The 25,144-nt window shown below is 35.0% G+C and overlaps 1 protein-coding gene and 2 long non-coding RNA genes across 30 annotated transcripts; 1 reads left to right on the forward strand and 2 right to left on the reverse strand.

Moving 5' to 3' along the window:
- The first annotated feature begins 342 nt into the window (after positions 1–342).
- Positions 343–5,926, forward strand: LOC101255848 (isocitrate dehydrogenase [NADP]). The gene is made up of 15 exons (XM_004232265.5): positions 343–751; positions 829–872; positions 978–1,087; positions 1,389–1,426; positions 1,901–1,978; positions 2,508–2,561; positions 2,641–2,742; positions 2,848–2,936; positions 3,038–3,141; positions 3,284–3,352; positions 3,444–3,559; positions 3,701–3,735; positions 3,818–3,960; positions 4,877–4,999; positions 5,451–5,926. The coding sequence occupies exons 1-15, from the start codon at positions 499–501 to the stop codon at positions 5,542–5,544; spliced, it is 1,452 nt and encodes a 483-aa protein (XP_004232313.1). The 5' UTR covers positions 343–498; the 3' UTR covers positions 5,545–5,926.
- A 2,055-nt stretch (positions 5,927–7,981) lies between these two features.
- Positions 7,982–10,394, reverse strand: LOC104645720 (uncharacterized). Its single transcript, XR_739794.4, has 2 exons — positions 9,972–10,394; positions 7,982–8,673 (listed from the first exon to the last, which is right to left on the reverse strand). It is a non-coding gene; the product is annotated as an uncharacterized lncRNA (long non-coding RNA).
- Positions 10,395–11,286: 892 nt separating this feature from the next.
- LOC104645719 (uncharacterized) lies at positions 11,287–24,275 on the reverse strand. 28 transcript variants are annotated; one of them, XR_011214930.1, is made up of 12 exons: positions 24,059–24,275; positions 23,867–23,982; positions 22,215–23,786; positions 20,515–21,184; positions 20,052–20,385; positions 17,382–17,484; positions 17,077–17,234; positions 16,052–16,205; positions 14,959–15,407; positions 12,604–13,851; positions 12,175–12,265; positions 11,287–11,743 (listed from the first exon to the last, which is right to left on the reverse strand). It is a non-coding gene; the product is annotated as an uncharacterized lncRNA (long non-coding RNA). The 28 variants fall into 28 exon arrangements; XR_011214929.1 differs by having other exon boundaries at positions 17,077–17,283; positions 17,377–17,484; XR_739780.4 differs by having other exon boundaries at positions 17,099–17,484; positions 20,052–21,184.
- Between the last annotated feature and the right edge of the window lie 869 nt (positions 24,276–25,144).

Genomic DNA, 25,144 nt, shown 5'->3' on the forward strand with positions numbered 1-25,144 from the left:
TTAAATAAAAAAAACCTTAATGAGTTGTTGTGATGTAGTTGAATTAAGATAAAATTTTTATTTTTGAGTCTGAATGGTGTTAATAGTGTGTTAGATACCTTATTCATTCAGATGTATTCATACTCATTAAAAAACTTATAAGAAAATAAAACAAACAAACTTAATGAATTAAATCTGAATAATTAAGATTCAGTTCTTAAAAATAAATACAGATGAATTTTATTGATTAAGATTCAGACACAATATTATAAGGAAATGAGTTGTTATGGTATTTGTATAGCTGTAGAACTCTTTTCTTCAAAAAATATTTGATTTAAAATTATTAGCTTAAATTATGAAATTATGTAAGTTTTGTATTACCTTCGTTAGCGATAATTATATAAATTATACCTATAAAGCATTATTGAAAAAAGGAGGCCCATATCGCGCACGGCGGACAAACACAACCGAGTTTTCTCACAGCGGCATTGACAACTTCTTAAAGCCAACTAAAGTGTTATGCTCGCCGTCCGACCCAGACTCCGGTGTTCCTCCATGGCCGGCGTCGCTTCTTTTGTCTCATCTTCATCGGCTTCAGCATCATCTATAGCTAGTAAAAAATTCTATTTTCAAGTCAATTCCAATCGGCAGCTCTTCAATAACAGAGTATCTCTCACTACGCGAATCCCTAATGCCTCCATTCGGTGCTTCGCTTCCACCTCTGGTCCGACTAGCAAAATCCTCGTTCAAAATCCCATAGTCGAAATGGACGGTAATTTACTGCAGTTGAGATGAGTGCAAGCATATCTGTAATCATTCATCCACTCCTTTTAACTTTTTTTTTTGTAGGTGATGAAATGACGAGGGTTATATGGAAAATGATCAAAGACAAGGTATAATTATTGTCAGCTTCTGAATATATCTTTTAATTTTGTTTTGCCAATTTTTCTTATTATGCTTCTAAATCTTTTGTATATTTTTGCATCATGTGGTGGCAGCTAATCTATCCTTATCTAGAGTTGGATACAAAGTATTATGATTTAGGTATATTGAACCGTGATGCCACTGATGACCAAGTTACTGTTGAAAGTGCTGAGGCAACCCTGAAGTAAGTTCATTTACCTAAATGATTTGCACTGAGAAATTCACTGCTTTAGGTGATTAAATGTTGTTTTTTCTCCTTCAGAATTGAGTCCAACTTATTGTTTATTTAAACATCAGTTGAATTAGATTAATGTTTCAGTTTGAGAAGTTGGCTATCTTTGCGTTGTTTTGTTTTGCCCTTTTTTTGGTTGTTGTTGCAAATGCTTCTGTATTTCACAACAAAGCTAATTGTAGTCAATATCAGTTAATTGCTCAAAACATTCTAGTTCCAAACTTGAATTGGCTTATACTCCTTTAATGTGCAGATACAATGTTGCTGTGAAATGCGCTACTATAACACCTGGTCAGTTGTCTTTTCCAGTTTTAGAAAAGCTTTTGAGAAAGGTTAAAGGAGGAAATTTCTGCGTGATATTTAAATAATAAAGGTTCATGCTTTAGTCCAAATGTTTCATTTAAATGGTGGTTTCCAAATCACTTATGGCTCTCTCATATTTAGAGTTTGAATTTTTCAGAGTACATGAAGCTCCCGTGTGACCATAGATTTTAAAGTTGAAATTTGAAAATTTGAGTTTTGCAAGTTGGGTTTGGACATGCATTTTACTTGGAAATTTTGTGAGTGGAAGTCCCAACTCCCCAAAACCCCAAAACCCCAAAAGACCTTTTTTTTAGGAACTTGAAAATTTCATGGCCAAACAGATATTGAAGCTCAATTTTCAAAATCTACTCCCAAAATCTATGGCCAAACGCTAGTGAAGTTACGTGGAAGTTAGAAATTGCACTATGACACTTTCTAATTCTCCTACCATTGATGTTTCAGATGAGACCAGAGTCAAGGAATTTGGGCTGAAGTCTATGTGGAAAAGTCCCAATGGCACAATCAGAAACATTTTAAACGGTGTGCATGCAACTCAATTTGTTTGTATCTTAATGACAAGGTCTACTCTTGTGTATGATGTGCATCCATCATAATATGATAGCGTCTGGCACGCCGAGCATCTTATTGGTGCAGCAAGGATACTTTCCTTATCTGTAGATGCTTTTATGTTAAATCTCAGGAAATACTAAAGGTGGTAAATCATAAGATATCATATGCTTTTATTGTACACGGAGTGACAGTATACATTTCCCATTGGATTACTTGTAATTTACACTGAATGATTCATTGTACGTTAAGGAAATTCTAGCAGCCTTTTGTACTATAGTTTCTGGGAATGCTAGCTCGACAATATGTTGGACCATATAAAGAAATAATTGAGAAAAAGTTCTCACCTTCATTATACCTGTTTTCTTATTTGTTATTTCAGAAGTAGCTGATTCCGATTTGAGCTTTCTACTTTTAAAAGAAAGAAGATAAATAAGTAGATGCCGTACTTCCTAAATTCATTATCCTTAATGGATAGAATGATGACAGTTTCTGCCTTCAGGTACTGTTTTCCGGGAGCCTATACTATGCACGAACATTCCCAGGATTGTTCCTGGTAACATCTTCTTGATCTACTTTGTGGTATAAATCCAATATCATCAGTCTCGTCAGTACTTAACTTCTGAGATCTGCAGGTTGGAAGAAACCCATTTGTATTGGTAGGCATGCTTTTGGTGATCAGTATCGTGCCACAGATGCAATTATTAATGGGCCCGGAAAGCTCAAAATGGTTTTTGGTGAGCTAGTTGATTTCAGTCTGTATTTATTTTATGAGGCAAAACATACACATACGAAGCATACTCATGCCAATACTCAACTTGTTTGTTGATTTTTATTTTCAGTGCCGGAAAATGGGGAATCCCCTACGGAGCTGGATGTTTATGATTTTAAAGGTCCGGGTATTGCACTTGCCATGTACAATGTCGACCAGGTTCTTCTTCACTATGCTTGGATGAATGACTATGCTATTTCACTTCAAGCTTTTTCCTCTCTCTTGTATATTCATTCTTTTTCTGTGGTGAAATTTGCTAGTCAATTCGAGCATTTGCTGAATCATCAATGTCAATGGCATTTTCAAAGAAATGGCCTCTTTACTTGAGTACAAAAAACACAATTTTAAAGAAATACGATGGAAGGTATCCTTAATTTATGCTGATCAAATCATTTCCCTTCCAGCCCTGTCTAATTGAAAGCGGGGGGATACTATTTTGAATCTTCAGAAAATATATTTTTTAAGAGTTTAGCTGAATTATTCACCGTCAAATTTGATTGTGTCAGGTTTAAGGACATTTTTCAAGAGGTATACGAAGAGAAGTGGAAGCAACAGTTTGAGGAACACTCAATATGGTTGGTTTTTTATGAGATTAATGAGCAGTTTTTGTACTTCATTTCTGGAAAATGGTTGCATTATTGGTCAAAAGCTGTCTCTGGCATATAGGTATGAGCATAGACTGATAGATGACATGGTCGCTTATGTGTTAAAAAGCGAGGGTGGATATGTTTGGGCATGCAAGAACTATGATGGAGATGTCCAGAGTGATCTGCTCGCTCAAGGTGATCCTCATGATTGTACTCTGTTACTTCATTCTGTTCCTTCGAAATTCATGTCTTAGTTGAAGGTTTTGATTTGGCGTGATGATACAGTTACTATATCAACTTCTAAAAGTCTAACTAAGTCTATCTTTGTTATTTTAGGATTTGGTTCTCTGGGCCTCATGACTTCTGTATTGGTGGGTATCTTCCCGTTAAGCTTTCTTTGTAGAATATCGCACCCATTGGTCCTCTGTATAATAGAATGTATCTCCTCTGCAGTTATCTTCTGATGGCAAGACATTAGAAGCTGAAGCAGCTCACGGCACTGTAACAAGACATTTTCGGCTGCATCAAAAGGGTCAAGAAACTAGTACAAACAGTGTTGCTTCCATTTTTGCATGGACAAGGGGACTTGGACATAGGTGAGTTGCTGCTATTCTCTAACGGATTTGTTACTTTTACTGATTGGGGTAAACTTTTGTTCGTTGTTACTTGGGTAACTGGAAAAGTTGCTGACGTGTGACTAGGAGGTCACATGTTCGAGCTATGGATATAGCCTCTTGCAGAAAAACAAGAGACCCTTGTTGTCCGTCCCTTCCCCGGATCCTCCTGCCTAGCAGGAGCTTGGTGCACTTATTTTTTTATAGTTGGGACACGTTGCACTATTATGCACTACTTGATCCCTCTTCCCCTTTCTGCTCTCTCTCTCTCTCTCTCTACACACACACTCTAGAGGCTTTCCTCTTCTTTCCTTAATTTCTTGGGATTGGGTGAGGTTGCCTGTCTACCTAAACTATTATTATTTTTGCTTGCACCATCACTTGAATCAATTTTTCTGGCTTGGTGATATGACTATTACTAAAGTAGGTCGAATAATGAACTGATAGCCTGCTTGATATCATGTTGTCTCTATAATTAGATGGAAAAAAAGGGAAGAGTAGTGGATGCAAAAATGGATTCTGTACAAATTTTGTGTTACTCGCTGTGTCCATATAGCGGGTCTGGTTTTCCCTTATAAATGAAATTAAAATTTATTCCTGCTCTTTTCCATTTGTGCTCCTCTATATATGAAAGAACTCTCCTTGAGCAAGAGCCGAGAAGTATTTCCGATGTTTTTGAGGAAAGTTGAGGAATGGAAAGTCTACTTTTGTTATGGTGAGATTATTGGGGCACTCCAAAAGCAAACACAATACTGGTGTTCTATTCTTTTTCCATTTATTTTACTTTTAGGTAAGCGGACATTATCTAATTTGACAGAAAAACTAAAGGTGGCTGTTAATTTCCGATTTGAATGGATCTGTCTCTCAATGCCTAAAAATACACACTATTCTTCTGCAGGGCTCAGCTTGATGGGAATCAAAAGTTGTTGGAATTTGTTCACACCCTTGAAGCTTCTTGCATTGGGACAATAGAGTCCGGGAAGATGACTAAGGACTTAGCTATATTAGCTCACGGACCCAAGTAAGTGATGGTTTCCTGCTTCAGTGTCATCTGTACGGCATATATCATCCTGCTCTTTTTCTTTACTCCACACTTGGGATTTCTGATATCTCCTCTAACTGTCTGTCAACCCTTGCCCTACTCCTGGGTAAGGACAGAGTCCTCCTCCTCTTGGTATTTGCTACTCAAAATACCATGTATTTCGAGGTGCAAAAGATGTCCCTTACACCAATTTTATTTATTTTTTAATAAAGTGAACAATAAATTCTATAGCCTAAGCCACCTTGAATAATTATACTAAGAACTTTTCACCTTCTTACTGATAAATTCTTTATTATGAAAAATGTTTTTGACACAAAAACTTGATTCAGTTAGCAAGATAAACCAAATGAAGAGACGTTAACATGAATAGTCTGCGACTTCTCTCTTAATTTCAGTGAAACTCAGTATTTGAGTAATTATACTTTTGCAGGGTGTCAAGAGAATTCTACTTGAACACTGAAGAATTTATTGATGCTGTAGCACAGAAACTTCAAGAGAAGCTTCATGCCTCGGCGCCTATTTAAGTTGTACTGGATTATGTAGTGAGAACATACATGTATGAGCTGAAGAAGATCATGAGCAGCATCCTTTCACTGTTAACATAACTCTACTCACACTGCCCGTTGAGACATTCTTTACTCTAGTTTTTGTAGTTGTTCAGGTACAAGATAACAGGTTGTTGAGTGGTCCCTTCATACTGATCTTCAATGGGTTGTGTATATTATTGTCTCGTTTTATTTAGGATCCTTCATAAAAATCCATTTTTCGAGTCATCTGTCAGCATTGTCATTGTGCTGGTGTTCCTGAAACACGCTTGGTTAACTGAGGTTGCTATTGCAAAAATCAGTCAAGCTCAACAAGAAGGAATAATTCTTTTGAATAGAAAGAATCATATGATTACTTCAATATATCGTCTTCTCGACTTTTTTTGGCTGTTAGCTCAGTTGTTAAAGCGCAATTAGGTTTTTGTCACTGTTACTTTGTTTGTTGCAAACTAAAGCGTCATTGACTCCAACAGTCTGGCAGTACTTGCACCTTGTCTCTTTTAATGAACTAATAAACACAACATAACTAGGAATTAGAATATTCAAAGGTGGCAACAAGCCTCTTTAGAATATTGCTAAAGTGATTCTTGAACAACCTTAGTTTATGTTCCAAGGATATAAAGAAGGATGCAAATTGCAACTTTGAATATTATATAACCCATGAAAGCCCCACATCATTGGTGCTATTATAAGGATGACGCAAGAAAACCAATATATGTACCCGTCTAGTTTGTTTTCAGGCGGGTAAATATTAATCCGGAAGGATAATCATTTTTTCTTATAGGATTATGAAAAAATCATTTATTTAATATTTTAATTAAGTACTCCTCCCTAGATGATTTTGTAGCACTATGCACTTTGTGACGTGTTCCAATTATATGACCCAATTTACAAGTAAAAACATGTTTTAAGAAAGGACGCGGGCCTATCTTATAATAAAGGGGTACTCTCTTTTCTGATGTGCGCTATATTATTAAATTCTATTTCTTTAGTAGTGATCCGGGATTAAGCCACGTGGAGATACCCGCCAAAAGAAAAGGGGCCTTGAGTACTCAAATGCGTACGAGGAAAGGACAATTATTCAGCGCACTTAAATCTAGTGGATGGGGTTCCATATTCATGAAAAGCCAGGTTTGAACTATGTTACGGAACCAAGACAACCTATCTTACTAATAATAAGAAAGGGTTGAGGGCCTCCAACGCCTATAAATAGAAGCTTCTTTCTCTATTTGGCAAAGCAAAGGGAGATATGGATCCAGCTACCACTGAATGACTTTCTCAAATTAATCAAAGAATTCCAAATGTTGAAAATGAAAGGCGCAAACGTCATCTTTTTAGAGCTACTAATTCAAATAATTCGTACAAGAATTATTGATTATAAATTTGTAACGGTGGCTCCGCTCCTCCTTGTTACCTGATAAGATATGATAATTTGAGACATACTTTACTACTGCATACAAATAATTAAGAATTTTCTATTATTGTTAGTAAAGATCAATCTTTATACATGTTATGCATATACAAGTTATTAGTGAATAGTGATGATGCATGTATGATGAAAGAACTTTGAATTATAAAAAAATTGTCTTATTAACCTCTACACTATGTAAAAATCCTATTACTCACGTTTTAAATTTTATTCTTAGAATATTTTTAGTACATGTACATCTGTTATTTATTGTTCCTAAATGAGTTTAATTTTCAAAACATTAAAGACGCGCACAAAATAAGAACCCCTATTCGTCTCTTTTTGCGGTAAGACCAACACCCATCGCCGTCATTGATCAACTAGAGGGCATTGTTAACCAAAAAATAAGAAGTGTCCTTGTCTATGAAGATGCCAAGGAAATAATTACTGCCAATCCAGTTATGGTCGGTCTTGAGGTAATTAATTTCTATTTGACTGTGCAATTGTCAAATATATTACTATTAATTAGAGTAGTTTTTATTAGTGTCAAGGATTTGTATACTTCCTTCAAGGCCATTGAGTTAGATTCCGAAAGTAAAGGGCATCTGCTTCGGCTTAGCAATTACAATCACACTTTATTGATACAAAATAAAATTAAATGACTTTGTTGTTATAGCGGATGAAAGTGAGATTCAGGCAGCACTGGCTGAGTGGATTGGTCAGTGAACAACACCAATCGTCTTCATGCACATTGGTGGCTGTGAATCTATATACCTTCCCCCTTTTTTTTTACTATGGTTAAATTCCTTTGACATAATTAATCATAAAGTAACCTTTAAGATTTACTTGGCAAGTTTAATTTGCAGCTATTCCTCTGCTAACTGAGGCTGGAGCACCTGTCTTTGCACCCCCATAGTTACAGAGTCAATTCAAAGACACACAACAGAGACACAGATACAAATCCAGAATTTAAAGTTTATACTCTCTTTTAAGACATTTGAGCTGATATGCAATAACAACTGCATTTGTAGTTTGTGAATTTTTAATGCATAAACAAAAGATATTAAGATCCCTAAATATCCACCTCTAATTAGAGCGTTCTTTCTGGCCATTTTACATACAACAAATGAATAAAATACCACCACTCTCGTATGTTAAATGGAAAATGAAAAAAACAGTATCGCAGCCGAATATGATAGCTTTTGAGTTTTTGTGAATACACATCATCAACTTAGAGCATTTCTATCCTACCTCATAAACAACATGGACATTTTTATTTCAACAGTTGGCTGACTCTCTTCATCATTAAAGAAACAATTCCAAGCTTCATAACTACCCTATGCAAATAAATAAAACCATAGTCTATTCGTGTACAGTGATCGCATAACAAACTTACTCTGTCCTTGCCATATAATAATTTTGTGACCATGATCTTTGTTCCTGCACAATTTTGAAATAATTCCATCAAAAGTAACAGATCACAACTAAATAATCACATGATCGCGGGACTACATCTACAGAAGTAACAGAACCAATACCATCCTGTTCTTTAAACTTCAAGAAATCAACTAAACCGACCAATTTAGAAAAATCCTCAACTGAGAGTATTTGTGACCGTGATGGCATGGAACTCTGTCAATCGCTACCATAATGGTACTTAAAAGATCTTGAAGCTACTCTGGGCATGGTGGCGTGGAACCCTGTCCATGGCACAATAAATATTTATGAGATAAGGAAGAAGTGAGAATGATTTAGAGCGAAAGTGATATGCAAATGAATATTACAAGCTTCCATAGTCAAGACCATGACTTTTCTCCATGCGCATATACAAACCTAAGAGGAAGCTTGACCTTTGACAAATGTGATAATACAGGAGAACCAGTCGGTCAAAAGAATTATTTATCCTTGCACAACTGAGAGTATTTGAAACCATGCACAATTTAGAAACAGTTGATGCATGTACTAACAGAAATAATCCCATCAAAGTAGCTAAATAATCAAATGATCCACATAACCGCTAGAAATTGTATGTATCAATTGGATAACTCCCCGTTCTTTAAATTTCAAGAAAAAAGATTGTAACTTGGAATTATTCAACTCTGTTATCTTGAACCTTAGCAATGCATTGACACATAGTACATATTCAAAATGTGAGAACGATTTGGAGTGTAACTGATAGGAAGATGAATAGATAATGAGTACTGCTTAAGAAATCTAATGATCAAATCCAACACAATGGGTTCAGTTATTGAAGGATACTAAAGCACATATACAAGACTAAGAGACAGTTGCACATAAACTAGTTTTTTGCCTCCTTGGGCTAACATTCTAATTAGTTTTAGTATAACCTTTTTGTAGCATAGACAATTGTAATGAAGCCGACAGCATCTCTTCTGTACACTTAGCATCTTCTTCATGCCAACAATGAATCTACTTACTTCATACATAAAAAAAAAAAAAAACTAAGAGGACGCTTGACCTTTGACTAAGAGAACCAGTCACCACATACATAGTAGCCCCCATGTACCATATGCCCAAAGTGCTATGCGAGAGTCCAATTTAGAAACAGCTACAATGATAAATAATTCCATCAAAATTTACAGATAACAACTAAATAATCGCATGATTGCTGGACTACAAATATAATGAATATTTGTGATCGAGATGTATTACAAGTTTCCAAAATCAACTGAACCAATAGTATTTGTGATGATGATGATGGTGTGGTACCCTAACAATGAGATTAGGAAGAAGTGAGAATGATTTAGAGTGAAAGTGATAATATAGAACACTCATGATTTATCTCGTTTCAAGAAATTCCAAGAATTGAAGTGAGTTTGGTATCTTGAACCCTAGCAATGAATTTAGAGCAAAAGTGATTTGAAGATGAATATTACAAGTTCCCATAGTTAATGCGGCTACTAATATAAATAATTCAGATCACAACTAAATAATCACATGATCGTGGGACTACATCTACAAAAGTAACTAGAGTTACCTTCCAATTCTTTAAATTTCAAGAAATATGAAAAACATTTGTGAGATGTGTTGCCAAAATCAACTGAACCCAACAATTTATGAAGATCCTCAACTGGAACTCCATTTATAATGCCACTTCAAAGACGACTATTGGGATGGTGGCGTCGAACCCTAACAATGAATGCGAGATGAATACTACAAGTTTCCATGGTCAAGAACATGATATTTCAGTTACTAATACAAATCCTCATGAGTTTTCTTCTCCTTCTTTAACTTTAAAGAATTGGAAGTGAGTGCTGGAATCTTGAACCCTAGCAATGGAATTGACGCAGTTGAGAGTTTATGAATATGATGAGAGAATGAGAGGACCGTACTACTTTATTTATATATAAATTAAGCGTTCACCGCTTGGGAAAAAATTGAATGGCGGGAAAGCCATTTACATACTTATTGTATTTAATTGTGTTTTGCATTTTTCATTGTTTTCTTCTTTGAATTAATGCACTTGAGCGCGATGATTTTTTCAAATTAACTTTTTTATTTTATTAAAATAGTGATAAAATCTATATACTTTACTCTTTCCGTACCCTTTAAGAATTTATTAGATGTTGTACTTTTCATTTTAGTCAATTTCAAAATAATTATAATTTTTTTGTAATGTATATTTTCTTAATGAAAAAATGATCAAAATGACCCTTCAGATATTGAAGTTGTTTTATTTTGATCCTTGATATATTTTAGGAGATTGAAATAATTCTTCATGTATGACAAAATGTGTTCAATTTAGTTTTTTTACCCTAAGCTTTACAATTTCACCCTTAAAAACCGTTTAAAATAGTTATGGGACCCACCCAACTTATAAAATCTATCATTTTTACCATCTTTATTAGCTCGAATTTAAAAAGCATCATTTTTTCATATAACTTTGTTAGATGCTCCAATGATGTTATTATAGTCGGATTTGGTTTATATAATTGATATTTGAGTGAACCTGGAAATAATAGACAGTTTATGGATGTGGTGGATTATTTTTCTCTATGTATTTATTATACTAAAATGAATTAAGACATATTTTCGAATTTGTAAGTCATCCAATGTCTAACCCCTTTATGTATACATTCTATTTATCTATATTTTGCCTTTTTATAAAGACATAAACATTCACCACATTAACTCACATTAAATGTCTACATTTTTTCAAGTAATGAATGTGTGCAAACTATTTGTGTTTTTTACACAATGCAATTTACATGTATATCAATTCACTCCTGACACATAAGATATATCAATCAGATTATTTGAGGAATCCTCGATATTGTTGAAGCAAAGGATCATCAAGATAAACATTGTGTGTTTGATAAAAAGAATGTTAATAAACTCATTTTACAGAGAAATTGATGTATTGCTCCACAAATTCAATGGAGTATACTGCTGCAGCCAAGTTACATCAAGCTTGACATCCACGGCAGCAGAGACAAAAGACTTCATCTCTTTGATGGAAGAAGAACCAATATCACTGTTTTCGAGCCTCTTTACAACATTCACAAACCAGATCAAGAAGGGAAGCTATGGAAGCCAATGATGTATAGTGACAGTTGACTGCAATGTCATCATACTCGGCAAAAATGGCAGTAAATGTGGGAGCACTGGTTACTTTTACTTTTGGAGTTAAATTATGCTGCATGGTCCTACATAAAATGTTGTTCAGCTGGAATCACATTCTTTATGGGGTCTAAATGTGATATAAATAACTTCCACTGTTGGAGGAGTCTGATGATCAGTTGCTTTTCCCTGCCAAGTTTTCGAGCATAGAAAGGTGTTATGAAATAAATACTAATATTAAGTTTTTGAGATTTCTATCACTTCGCCATGCATGCTTTCTGGGTTCACTTTCTCATCTAAACTTCCGTAGCAGTTTGCCATTCACAATGGCACACTGAACACTAGAGACCAGAATGGTTGTCGTGCAGGGTAAAAAGGACTAATTTAAGAGGATATAAAAAGAACCAATTATCATAAATTAATGCCTAGGAGAACTTACATTTAGAATCAGTTTGAGTTTCAAAGAAGGTTGAGGAGAAATAAGGGATAGAAAAAACACTTCACTTGGATTGACATAATATTCCAAAAAAACTACATTCACACTTTAGTAAGCACTTACTGTACGTTGGCTAATATTAATAACTAAAAGCCAGATCGAATTAATGATAACATAAGTTTACCTCTTCTTGTGATGGCGAGTTCTTCCTTTTACGTTGTTTTTTACTGGATTTTGGGAATTGCTTTCTTTGGTGTTTGAGGATCTCTCAGTGCCTGCAGAGATAAATTTATGTACATAACAAGTCCAAATAAAGGGGTAAATTAAATACTCGAGTCGACATAACTTTCGAAATAAGAACATTCACTTTAGTGTAACCACTTATTGAAGGTTGTCTAATTTAATTAAATAAGCTAGTTTTAATAAATGCTGATCTTTTCTTCTGATGGCAAATTTTCCCTTTTACATTGTTATTTAGAATAGATTTCTTTGGTTGAAAAGACATATCAGGGATAACCCGCACAATTTAATTTATGTATATCAAAAGTCCAGAGCTAAATGCATACTTAAATACACAACTTCCTAAATGAATTCAGACAATGGTTTAATTTACCTCAGCTCCCTGATTCACCAACTGGTAACCACCGCCTTTTATCAGGATATCTGGAAGGTATAGTTATCTTGTTGTCTTTTTCATGTTTCTCTAGTGCCTCCAAAAAAACAACTTCTTCTAAAGCAAACAATGAAGGCTGTGAGATTTTCTTCTTGGTTATAGCTTCCGGTGAATTTCTCGCTGAAATTGTGCAAAGTCTTAACCTGTTTTGTCATTTTTCTCCTTTTGGCATCTCTTTATAGAGAAGCATTTAATGTAGCATGATCTTCACCAGATGAAAAATACGTAATTCGAGATTTGCACATTTAGGTGAACCGTTATTCCTCTTTTTAGTATCTCTTTCCCACGACCCTTCAAAGAGAATACGGGCTTTTAATCTTCTTTCTCCACTTATCCAAGCATCAGCATATCCTTCCTTTGATTAATTCAAAAAAGGAGGTTTCCAAACTCAACACATCAAAGTTTGAGTATAGCTACTGACTGCTTTTTTGACTGCATTTATGAATCCCAAGTTTTCAGCGGGAAAGTGGTCCTTGAATCAGTACTTTTCTGTTGCGTCATTGCATCTCCACGTTTTAATTCCCTTAAAGTTGTATCCGTCTCTAGAATAACATCATGAGATGGATCTAGATACGATACAACTTTAAAGGAATGAGAACGTGGAAATGCAATAACACAACAAAAAGGTATTAATTCAAGAATCACTTTGTGATCTGAAAACTTGGGTTTCATAAATGCAGCCAAAAAACACTAAATCCAGAAGTAACTCAAAACTTCAAAGAAAAGAGGTTGGAAACCTACTTTTTTGAATAAAACAGAGAGGAAGGATATGCTGATGCTTGAATAAGCGGAGAAAGGAGATTAAAAGTCCATATTCTCTTGAAGGGTCCTGGGAAAGATACTAAAGAGAGGAGTAGCAGTTCACCTAAATGTGCAATCTCTAATGGATTGTATTTTTCATCTGGTGAAAATAATACCCCAATAATGACTTCTATAAAGAGATGCCAAAACAAGAAAAATGACAAAATAGGTCAAACTGATGGTGTGCAAGTTTCATCAATTTCAGCAAGAAATCCACCAGAAGTTGTAACCAAGAAGAAAGTCTCACAACCTATATAGTTGAATTTGCTGTTTTGGAGGCATTAGACAAACATGAAAAAGACAACAAGAAAACTGTACCTACCTCAACTCTTGACTTACCCTGTCAGCTGCAGCATGTGGTGCAAGCTATTCGGGAGCATTTTCCACCTGACAAGTTTGTAGGAAAGGAAGAATTCACATCATTACTATAAATCCAGCCCAAATATCACCAATAATCTGGAAAGTTACCATTAGTTACCACCTTTAGATCAACAATTAATCAGCAAAACATGAACTTCTGACTATCCCATTAAGTAGCTTAAGTTATATCTTTCTCAAGCTAGTCTAAAAACAAGGACAGATTTGTGGAAACTACATGTGTACACATTCCTGAGTTTATAAAAGTAAAAAGAACTCAAGTGAAAACATCACCTGACAAGTTAACAGCGCTTTAAATTTAACAAAGAACAGGGGATCAAAGTAATAAAAACTCTGTAGCACATTGTGTAATAATCAATGATAAATACACATAACTGAAGCTACAGATTGCCTTCAAGGCATTAAACAAGGAGGGTCCAAGTTTCAAACATGTCATTATTACCTTCATCGGAACGGTCACTGTTGACACTTAGGACTATATTGTCTTCTCTCTCTTTTTTTTATAAATTTAATTTCGTATTTCTATCTTTTACCACCTCATTTTCCTGCGATTAATAGATCTTCCGTTTTTCATGGTCGGCTGATTAAGCACTTATCACTAGACATATTTCCTACATTTTAGCATTCCTTTCCCAAGGGTCCAACATATGTCAGTTTTCTATTACTCCTCTGGAACACCAAAGCTGAGAAATCAGAGCATAACCAAGAAAAAAAGAGACATGTCAGACAGAACACAGAACTTGACTCATAGCAAAGATTGTCTGCCACAAAATGAACATTGCCTGTTTATCTGCTTCCATTTCTTTGTAAATTAGACAAGAAAAGGAGAAGTAGAGAATTATACAACTAAACAATCATGTTTTTTTTAAAAAAAATTAAGGTATCACATTCATCTCTTGTACAAGCCTAAAAATAATCTTAGGGTGAACATCTAAGCCCCCAAAATCTCATATCTACAGGGATGTGGGATCAAAATTACAAGTGAAAGAATGTAAGCAGTAAAGGTGATAGAGCCCAATGCAATTTATGTATATAATAAGTCCAGAAACAAATGTTATACTTAATACACAACTTCCTAAACGAACTCAGCCAAATGATGCTAACTGTTCGATTTACCTCAGCTCCTAATTCACCAACTGATGATTGTCGTCTTTTATCATGATATCCGAATGTACAATATTCTTGTCGTCTTTTTCATGTTTCTCTAATGCCTCCACAACAACAAATTCTTCTGAAGCAAACGATGTAGGTTGTGAGACTTTCTTCTTGGTTATAGCTCCTGCTGAATCTCTTATTCAAAATCGTAAAACATCATTGGGACCTATTTTGTCATTTTTCTCCTTTGGCGTCTCTTTGTAGAAGTCAAGGAGTATTATCTTCACTAGATGAAAAATACAGTCATTGGAGATTGCACATTTAGGTGAACTGTTGCTCTTTTTAGTATCTTTCCCATGACCCTTTAAAAGAATATGGGCTTTTGATCTTCTTTTTCTAGTTATCCAAGCATCATCATATCCTTCCTCTGGTTTATTGTAGCTACTGGCTCTACTATCTTTCTCGGCTAGCTGCATTTATGAAAACCCAAGTTTTCAGATCGCGAAGTGGTCTTCATTGCATCTCCGCATTTTGTATCCTTTAAAGTTGTTCTAGATACGGATACAACTTTAAAGGAATCAGAACATGGAGATGCAATGAAGCAACAGAAAAGTACAGATTCAAGGATCACTTTGCAATCTGAAAACTTATGTTTCATAAATGCAGCCAAAAAACACTAGATCCAGAAGCTACTCAAACTTCAAGGAAAAGAGGTTGAAAACTTAACTTTTATAAGTAAATCAGAGGAAGTATATGGTGATGCTCGGATAAGTGGAAAAAGGAGATCAAAAGTTCATATTCTCTTTGAAGAGTCGTGGGAAAGATACTAAAAAGAGGAGTAGCAGTTCACTTAAATGTGTGTCCTCCAATGGATTGTATTTTTCATCAGGTGAAGATAACACCCCAATAATGATTTCTATAAAGAGAAGCCAAAAGAATAAAAATGACAAAATAGGTTAAAATGATGGTGCACAATTTTCATCAATTTCAGCTAGAGATTCACCAGAATCTATAACCAAGACGGAAGTCTCACAACCTACATCGATTTGCTTCAGAAGAATTTGCAGTAGTGGAGGCATTAGAGAAACACGAAAAAGACGACAAGAAACTGTACCTTCCAGATATCTTGATAAAGGACGACAATCATCAGTCGGTGAATCAAGAGCAGAGGTAAATCAAACAGTTAGCCTAATTGGTGGTTGATCTAAGAACGGAGCGATTCTTTCAGGTGCAGCATGTGGTGCAAGCTATTCGGGAACATTTTCCACCTGACAAGTGTGTAGGAAAGGAAGAGTTCACATCATTACTATAAATCCAGAACAATATCACCTATAATAGGGGAAGTTACCTTCAGTATACCCTTTAGATCAACAACTAACCAGCCAAATAAGAACTTCTGACTATCCCCTAAAGTAGCTTAATGTATATCTTTCTCAAGCTAGTCTAAAAATGAGGACAGCTTGGTGGAAACTACATGTTTACACATTCCTTGTGTTTATAAAAGTAAAAAGAACTTAAGTAAACCATCACCTAACAAGTTATGATCACAGCGCTTTAAATTTAACAAGGAACAGGGGATCAAGTTATAAAAAATCTGTAGCACATTGTGTAATAATCAATCATAAATACAGGAGGGGTCCAAGTCATCTTATTTGAAGGCCAAACATGTCATTATTTCCTTCATTGGAACGGTCACTGTGGACACCAAGGACTACATTTTCTTTCCTCTTTTTCTTTTTATACATATTTAATTTCGTATTTCTTTCTTTTCCCACCTCATTTTCCTAAGATTATTAGATCTTCCTTTTTTCATGATCGGCTGATTAAGCACTGAACACTAGACATGTTTCCTACATGTTAGCATTCCTTTCCAAGGATCCAACATATGTCAGTTTCTTAGTGATCAGGCACTGATCACTAGACATGTTTCCTACATTTTAGCATTCCTTCTCCAAGGATCCAACATATGTCAGAACATAACCAAGAAAAGAGGACAAGTCAGACAGAACACAGAAATTGAAAGTCATAGCAAAGATGTTCTGCCACAAAATGAACACTGCATGTTTATCTGCTTCCATTTCTTTGTAAATTAAACAAGAGAAGGAGAAGTGGAGAATTTTACATAAATACAGCAATTACTTTGAATATCTGATAGACCCACCATAGCTTTACTTCAAATTGTCTCCCTCCATATTAATTCAACAACTTCCGAATAGTTGTTAAAGGAAATGCCGATGCCATCACAGCTTTTGTAAGATATGGATGAAGTTTGACAGCACTTTCTTCAAGAACTTCCTCTACCAACACATAGGAAGGAGGTGAAAATTCATCCATATCTTAAAAATTCTAAACCAAAATAAGACATCATTAAAAAAACAATGAGAAAGACAAATGAATAAACTTATAGAGGAAAAGCAATATCTGATTTTCCTTCTTAACAATACTTATGAGGATATTCAGAAGCTGCATTGGAATTTCTTCACTCTCTTTTATACAATGCTCATTATTTCCTCGATGTCCATGAATAGTTGATCAGGGTGGTCCAGCCTTAAAATGGGCAAGAGACAAAACAGTTGTCAGCCCAAAAGAAAAATATGGCATACTGAGAAACGTGTAGTCTTTGAACTTTATGCAGAAAAAAAGAATTCGGTAGTATTTGACATGCTATGCACCTTACCATATAAGTTCATTTATGTTGCGTTCAATATATGAAGGCACAACGGTGAATATTCTGCTAAACTGTCGTATACTTCTTCCATCCCATTTGTTGTAACAGTGTAAGATTGGTATAAATTTTAAGATGTATATCTGACTTATGATTAATTAGTGATAGTGGAAAAATATCTAAGTAGTAGTCAAAGAGTTAGTTTGACAAGAAAATAACATACTTATCAGATCTCAAATTTGAACAGTCACGAACATTGAAGTTTTAGAAGTTGTAAAAGTTGCATAAAATAATATTGTATTCGGCAGACGGTTGTTGAGATCCCGGAAAACACTATATCCTAAGGGAGGGAAGATAGCAAGTTGTGGAGACTGATTTTCTAGAGAACGGGGTAAATTCATCGGAAGTGACTTCTGTTCATCATGAGACTGATTGAAGCTGCGGAAATGGTACCTAGTAATTGATTGGTGCCAGCAATTAGACATGGTTTCTCCCACTCCTCCTGGTACACAGCCTTTACTTCCTTTTCTTTTTACTTTTCAATTCTACAAATCTTTCTTTTACATTTGAGTAATCTATCTAGAGCAGCCTTTTGGGTCAACCGCAACCTTTGGAACTTGGGGATGATGGGCCACGCTCTACCCTTCTCCACTTAAATACCGGATTGAGTTTGCTTGGGAAGGCTCGAAATTGTGACCTAACACACAAGTCCCTCAACCGGTGCCTATTGAGCTAATCCCGATGGTTTAAGCATACCAATCTGATCTACAACTACCAACATTTCAACCTTCTTCATGTTGCCAAAACAGAGAAGAGGAAAAGTGACACAGGAAACTACTGCTGTTACATGTCCTTGAAAGATTGCCCCAGCTGAGATTCAGCATGCCCTTCTGTTTGGAATATAAATTGTTCTATTTTAAATTGATTTGGGCTTTTTAAGGTGATCAATTGATCATGCCCAATTCAGAACATGTAGAGCTAGTAAAAAGGGGGTGGACCGTGGAAAAGCGACACTAGAAATTGATTATTTCTATGTCCTATGTTACTATTTATTATTCAGAACATGTAGAGCTAGTAAATTTCAAGAGATAAATCGTCCTTTTCCACGTTTCCACCCCCATTTCTATCTCAGCTGGGGCAATCTTTCAAGGGCATGTAACTGCTGAGGCACCCATATTATAAGTTCTCCTAAGACAGAAATTGACCAAGATAGAATCTAAGCCAAGTAGCAAACTAAAATATACTGACCACAAGATAGCAGTAGTCACAAGCGATTACTCATCTCACTCATGAGCATTCTGCTCTTTAAGGTTGACAATTTGCAGTTCTGTTCTATTCTTGTCGCAGTGCACAAATAAATATATGAAAATGAGAAAAAGGGAAATACTTTAACTGTGAATTTATTCATAAACTTTGAATTTTCTAGTAGACTATGGTGTCTGTATCTGCAACTGCTGCAGGGATTAGTGGTCCTTTCATTCAATCGAAAGACACAGTACTGAAGTGGTGGAAGGCAGAGGTGTCACTCTAACTTCAGTGCATATTCAAAGCAGTTCCTATGTTCATCTTGTGGCAGATTTGGAAAGAAGAAACATAATCAAACATGGTGGAACGATGGCACAATTTACTATGACTTTGGAGTTTAATGGATTAAGCCTTCTATTGTTTTAAATGTAACTCTGATGGTGCTTCTAAAGGCAATCCAGGGCCTAGTTCTGGAGCCTTTTGCATTAGGGATGTAGAAGGAAATTTTGTATATGCTGAAGTAAAGAGGCTAGAGGATGATAATAATTTAATGGCAGAGATCAGTGCTATCAGAAGGAAAAGAGTTATTTCCTGTTACTCCTGAAACCGAGTCTCTTACTGTGAAGAAGATGATAGATGGCGAATGGGAGGTTCCATGGAGTATTCAGCTGACATTAGAAGAATTAAGCACTTAGTGAAGGAGAGGGAGATTGTGGTTGAACATATATTCAGAAAAGGCAACAAGGTTGCTGACCTTTTAGCTAATCATATGTTTTCTCTTTTGCAGGTAAACAAAGCTTTATTTTCTCATCCTTTCAGGAATTATCAAAAGAGGTGAAGGTTTTGATATACATGGATAAAGCAGGAATTGCAAACTTAAGAATCAGAAATATGCAATATATAAAATATGGCTACTGTGGTAATGTTTCTAATGCACAATGAGGCAATCAGCAACAGTATTTCAGGTGAAAGCACAAAGAAAAGGAAAGCGTAATGGGTTGATCAAGATATACAAATCTGAACAGCAGTGAAGCAGTGAGTTTAAAGGAACAACCTTTAGCAAAATTAATAGGGATTACCCGGCCTATGAGTGGTATTAGTTAGGGTTTCTGGCTCTATATGCAGGAAAGGGTAAAACTTAGAAATGGAGATCAAGGATTGGCTTACAGCATTAAAGCGAGTCGGGGAGTAGATTGATTCTTACCTGATCTGTTTGAGCTGTGTTGAAGTGAATTCAGAGGGATTTGTTTCCATGACACTCGTGAGATTTAGAGTGTCTTGTGTGGAAACAGCCCGAACTCAGATGGTTGCAGCCGTTGATAAGTCGATTTCACTCCAAGACAAGCGCTTCTTCTTCGTCCTCCATGGCAGATGAAAGCTCAAGCTAGAAGACGACCAACTCTCATTTATTTATTTTCTTTTAGGGTGTTCATTTCTTCCTTTGGTTTTTGGACAGATTGTTGGTGTTTTGGGCTAGAACATGTTATGGTCTGGTTTTTGCTCTTTTTGGTTTCTAATATAGGGTCCATGAGACCCACCTTTAAAATAAATAAAAAACATCATATTACAAGAAAAACAAATGAACACAAAAGATAACATGCCAGCAAGGTTACAACCTGTTGAATCCCTCTTTCCTTCAGAAAAATTATGAGTAATTGGAGATATACCTTATACTATTCAGAAAATGTTGAAACATCTGAACATCCAAAATCGAGATCCCACATCAGCACACATATTCAGTACTTCGCAAGAACTTCAATAATAGAGACGGCCTAACATCTTTTCAATCGAAATCCCAATCAAAGACAAGTTCTACCAAGGCCAGGATCTGAAAACTAGGGTTCACTTTCCGAAATTCCAAGCGACAGACTTTGAATAACAGCGACTATCCAAGCAAGACAATTTCCCAAACGCCTATACAGCAAGCTCAAAAAAGTCCTGTCCACCAACTCAGCAAGAAACTAAACTGTGGGCATATATAAATACTATTCATGCAACCAAGAAAATCATATATGCATAACTGCTAAAGAATATGAACCATCAACTACAAAGCAAAACAACTTAGTTATAGGAGAGACTGGAAATCATTCTGACTTCAAATTTGGACAAAGAAGGTTGTATGAGTTGTATTTGCCTTAAGTGTGCATCATCACATGGTTGATTTGGAGCTGTAATTCTCATGATTTCACTAATGCAAGATGTAACTGACACCTTCACATCTATGTCAGGATGCCGTAGAAGTTCAATTGCAGCTAGTGCTTCCATTGCAGGCCTAAAAGCATCATGTGCCGATGCAGGGGGGACTTGCTTCACCATTGACAAAAGATGCTCTAAATTCTGAAAATTGCATACAAAAAACAAATGATTGAACCATGTCAAGTACATAGGAAAAGCTTCCCTGGATAACACATGAAGTCTAGATAGTGGGATCTTGTAGAAAATAAAGAAAAAATGAAGTTCGAAACTAAGCCACAAAGTCAAATATCTCTTTCTCTCCACAGTTTTATGTCCTTTCATCCATCAGGAATTTATGTCCTTTACACAACAAGAAGTAAAAGAACATATATAGATAATTCCACTCCGGTACTATGCTTACATTCCTATAATCTGTACCTACTCAGTTCTTCTCTGCCCTTTTTGTGCACTTCTGCTATGAAACAAATACAGATGCTCTCAGTCTTAAACTTCATTCGTTTTTATTTTGAAATTAGGATATTTAATGTTTATGGCTTTATGCTAGCAACTATATCAACATTAGGAGTTATAATAGGAATAGAAATCAAAGATGAAAATTAGACAGTGTACTATAATCTATCTCTCGGTATCAGAAATAGACATGCATTTGAAGCGGTTCTTGCAATAGATTATGTAGTGGAATGCACTGTTAGTCCGTGTCATCAGAACTATTATAGACTATGGAAATAAAATCCAAGTATGTGAATAAAATATCTATTTCTAAAAACAGAACAAGAAAGGAAAAACTGAGTAAATCAATTACGTTGCCACCTAGAACCTAGAGGGTCCCACATTAAAAGGTCTAAAGGGTTAAGGAACAAAGCCTCGGCTCCTGTTCAGAGACAAATCCAGTTAGGCCAGTTTAACCAAAACCACTGATTTGAGTTTGGAATTTGTATAAATCTACAAAATAAAAGTATTTTTAAAGTAGACACACACATGTAATAAACTTACTGATAAAGATGTCAAAGGGAATCAAACAAATATCATTTCTGAAAGTACAGCGACAAATGAGTAATGAATCAGCAATTAAAGCAATGTCAAATCAACTTTAGCATTCCTAGTAGTTAAAAGCATACAAATTTCAACAAAAGTATGAGGTGCATCATCTTGTGAAGTCAATAGAACTAACCTGACGATTTTGAATCTTCCGCTTTATCAGCATATATTCGGGATTCTGCATATGAGATCTACTCTTCGATTAGTTTAAAGCTCAGAGACATTGGCTTTAAGGTCATACGGTTATAGTCACTCAACAGTTTTACATATGACCTCGAGCCCTCGTGGATTTGGACTTGAATAGACAGTTGGCTATAAGATCACAATATTTTGCAAACATGACTTCAAAGACAGGTGCAGTGCCATACAGTACGGGCCTTAATCTTGTAGCTATCTAGTGTAGACATAGCATCCCGGTATCCGGTTCAGAGAATCCCCGGCATATTACCCACCTGAAGATCAGCAAATTAATAGAAATGTCCTATACTGAACTATGAAGGTAGCAAGATAAGTAAATAGGTGAGACCTAATAGACAGCAAATGAGTGTTAAAGACAAGGACCTCTTTATCTCAAATCTAGAATATACTGTTCTGTGAGAAAAGTAAACTTTTAATTATACATCCCTGAGCTATACAAGGTCGACAAGCATTATCTCCACGGGTTTGGTTCCTTAACTCGCTGAGCCTCCTTAGCACAGTTCCATTCTAAATAGATAGACATCATTGCTTTAAAGCTTCTTCTGTTTAACAGAACAGTAATATTTGTTCCACTCATGTCACCGGTGTAACTAAGTCAACTCCTCTGCTAATATTGATCGCAATTCCTATACTTTTCAGCACAATAAATCTTTTTCCTACAAAAGACAATAAAGAAGACCTCAAGCTGAAAAAAGCTTTAACCTACTGTACAAAAGACAAACTTGTATGGATGAGAAAAATCAAAAAGTTTGAAGAAGCCCACTGCAGAAAATCTCATAGAAACCACACTCTAGATCACTTCCTCTTTAAATTCAGAACAGAAAAGTAGTGATTCCTTTCCTGAAGTTAGACATAGGAAATCAATGGAAGATATAGAGCACAAGTAAGTCACATTTACATAAATAATATAAGTCCAACATTTGTGTATGGTCATGGTATCATGCAATATTTGTACAAAATTTATTGATTGGTTGATTTATCATTTCAATTTACATTTATGTCAAGGCTGATTCATCCATCTTTATGAGCATCTCTATAAGGTTAAATGTCTAAGCCAGAGATATTCACTGGCACGCTTATGATATTAAAGCTCTTAATGCAACAGAACCAATACCGCCCACTAAAAGTTGTATGCATATCCCCTCAGTTACCTTTCAGTTCTTTAAATTTCAAGTAATATGATTGCAACATTGAATTATTGAAGCTGGTCTTGGTATCTTAAACCCTAGGAACGCATTAACACGGAGCATATTCATATAACGCCCACTACAAGTTCTATTGTATCTGCAATATCAACTGGAAATCTTCAGTTACCTTCCCCTTCTTGAAATTTCAAGACATACCGTCCTTGCAGAATTGTAATTTTGTGAGCATGATCTGTCCCTGCACAATTTAGAAACAGTTACTAATAGAATCGCAATACATATTCATAACAGAACCAACAACGCCCACTAAAAGTTCTACTGAATCTGCAATATCAACTGGAAATCCTCAGTTGTCTTTGTTCCTGCACAATTTAGAAACGGTTACTAATATATATAATTTCATCAAAGTAACTAAATAATCACATAAGCAAACAGAACCTACACCGCCCACTAAAAATTGTATGTATATCCTCCCAGTTACATGGAATTATTGAAGCTCGTCTTGGAATCTTGAACCCTAGACGCAGTACATATTCTTAACTAGAAGTTCTATTGAATCTGCAATATCAACTAGAAATCCTCAGTTACCTTTCCCTTCTTGAAATTTCAGGAAACATGATACTTAGTTACTTACAAAGATGTTGAATCGAGCTTGGGTAAGGTGGTGTGGAACCCTAACAATGAGTTGACATTACATATTTATGAGTAAGAAGAAGTAACAAGGATTTGAAGCGTGATTGCTAAGAAGATGATGGCAACTTTGGTGAGTACTTCTTTATATAGAAAAGTTTCGAGTCTCTCCGAAACAATTGAATGGCGGGAACGCCAAGCTACATGTGCGCATAAATCATGGAAAATTAAATTATTCAACTAGATTAGGATTTATTGTATTGAATTTTGATTTTCTTTTAATCAATAATTGAATAAATTATAAAATATATCTTGTCAATATATTTTATTTCGTCAATATTAAATGACAAATTTATCATACTAAAAAATTTATCGTATTAAAGATTTTTTTTACAATATTGACCAAATTAATAATTTAATATTATCTTTCAATTATTAATTATCAAACTTTTAAAATATAAAAATAGTACAAAACACTCATTTGATAAAATATGTTTATCGTCTATTACATAATAGACGCGTAGCCATAAAAATCAGAATTTGGAGTCCAAAGTGAGATTTTGATTGAAATCAATGTAATAATATTAAGTATTTATTACTGAAAAACAAAAAATGAAATAAACCCGCTATTAATTCACTTGGATAAGTTATTTGTTGTGTTTTAAAATAATTAGTGCATTAAATGTGATAGATTTTTTTTTAAAAAAAGAAAAGAAAATGTTGATCCAACACACATTGTATCACCAGAATTAAGACATTACAACGAATGGCCGTGATGGTAAAAAAATGTGCAAGCATTTTGAAATTTAATTGAAAAATATACAGTATTAATTAGTAAATGTAGACAATTGTTACTACTTTATGAACAGTAAATTTGCGATGAACCTGTCAAAGCTTTAAAATTGGCATTGAATTCGTTTATTTTTTTAAATTTATGAGTAATATATATTAGAATTTCTTATTAACTTTGTTAGTTTTTGGATGTGAATTTATATTTTGTGTATAAAATATTAAATTTAGGTTCCGGTTATAAATTTTTTGAGTAATATTTGGGTGAAAATTGATAAATAGTGGTTGTCTGTAAAATTAA

This window comes from Solanum lycopersicum, chromosome 2, assembly GCF_036512215.1.
Source record: "Solanum lycopersicum chromosome 2, SLM_r2.1".
NCBI lineage: Eukaryota > Viridiplantae > Streptophyta > Magnoliopsida > Solanales > Solanaceae > Solanum > Solanum lycopersicum.